The sequence below is a fragment of the Lepeophtheirus salmonis genome, chromosome 13 (assembly GCF_016086655.4).
Source record: "Lepeophtheirus salmonis chromosome 13, UVic_Lsal_1.4, whole genome shotgun sequence".
Classification (NCBI taxonomy): Eukaryota; Metazoa; Arthropoda; class Copepoda; order Siphonostomatoida; family Caligidae; genus Lepeophtheirus; species Lepeophtheirus salmonis.
The window spans coordinates 43,187,636-43,189,045 of record NC_052143.2 but is presented as its reverse complement, the minus strand read 5'-3'; the positions used below and the strand labels follow the sequence as shown (position 1 = coordinate 43,189,045).

General features: G+C 39.7%; 1 protein-coding gene across 1 annotated transcript; it reads left to right on the top strand.

The window, feature by feature from the left end:
- Positions 1-1,410, top strand: LOC139907099 (beta,beta-carotene 15,15'-dioxygenase-like). Its single transcript, XM_071893119.1, has one exon. The coding sequence runs from the start codon at positions 1-3 to the stop codon at positions 1,408-1,410; it is 1,410 nt and encodes a 469-aa protein (XP_071749220.1).

The window sequence follows — 1,410 nt, the reverse complement described above, 5'->3', positions numbered from 1 at the left end:
ATGAATAGAGAAAGGAGTAACAATTTTACGGAAATGAGAGACTCTTTCAGAGGTCAAAGACTCCCTGAATGGTTTAGAAACATGATGTCTGGACGAAGAAGTTCCTCAACTTATGATATGAGACCTTTTGAAACTCAATCCATGATGAGCTCCATCAGAATGGAAGATCCAGGTAATTTCATGACTCAGTTCATGAGAAACGAAAGAGGCTTGAGAGCCACTCAAGGAAGTCACAACTACAGCTACGATGAAAGGAAAGAAGAATCTACCTCTTCTATACCTAGATACGAATCCTTCAATGATCAACAAGGTAATGGACATTTCCCATTTTATCGCTTTGGTAACTGGAGTCCATCCTTCAACATCAGAGACATATCCCAATTCATCCGAATTCAAACAGGATTCCCCTTGAGAGACCTCAATGGAGACTTTTTTAACATGGGAGCTTCCTTTTCTGATGGAAACAATAATTATCATTTCCTAAAATATCCAGGATCCTTTGAAATGAACAACCTTAAAGTTATTGGAACCATTCCATCACGATTCCCCAATCATATTGGATTCTTTCATGCCTATGGAATGACGGAAAACTATTTGATCTTTTGTGAACAACCCTGTGGATTTGATGTGAGACACTTTGGTAACAACCAAAGATTATCAGGAGATTATGGCATGGAGTATATGCAAGGAGAAAGCAATTACTTCTACATCATGGACAAAAGAACTGGTAGACGCCTGGAACTGAGCTACATGACGGATAAACCATACTTCTTCTACAACTTTGTTAACTGCTACGAGTATGATAACCACGTTGTTATTGATGTCATGGGCTTTGAGGGGACTGATTTCTCTTCATCCATGAGATCTTCTCCCTCTCGATTCTTCCGGGAGAGATACTCCTCATCCAAAATCATGAGATTCCGTATTCCTCTAAGCACCTCCTACAGAGGAATGGAATTGACATATTCCTCCTCCTCCTGCAGAGATTCCTCCATTATGAGTCATGGAAGTAACAGAAACATTCTTCGTCCTCAGTACTTGTTCTGTGAGTCTGAACTGATGTATCCCTGTATCAACCCCAATTACAATTCCAGAAAGTATCAATATACCTATGGTCAGAGTGGAAATTCAATCATTAAATTTGATGTTGAGAAAGGACACACTCTAATATGGAGAGGAGAGAACGAGTTTTGGAGACCATTTAGAAGTATGTTTGTTCCTAATCCATCTGGGCGATATGAGGATGATGGTATTCTCATTACTTGTGTCTCTACTTCTAGAGGAGACTGTACCAAAAGCTACATGATTTTCATCGATGCTCATAGTATGAAGGAGGTGTCTTGTGTTCATTTGGACTCCCCATTTCCAATGGGATCCTCTGACTCTTTCTACTCTCCCTATTGTATGTAA

What these genes read in the sequence shown, in the direction of transcription:
- LOC139907099 (XM_071893119.1), top strand. Translation starts at nt 1, where the DNA reads ATGAATAGAGAAAGGAGTAACAATTTTACGGAAATGAGAGACTCTTTC.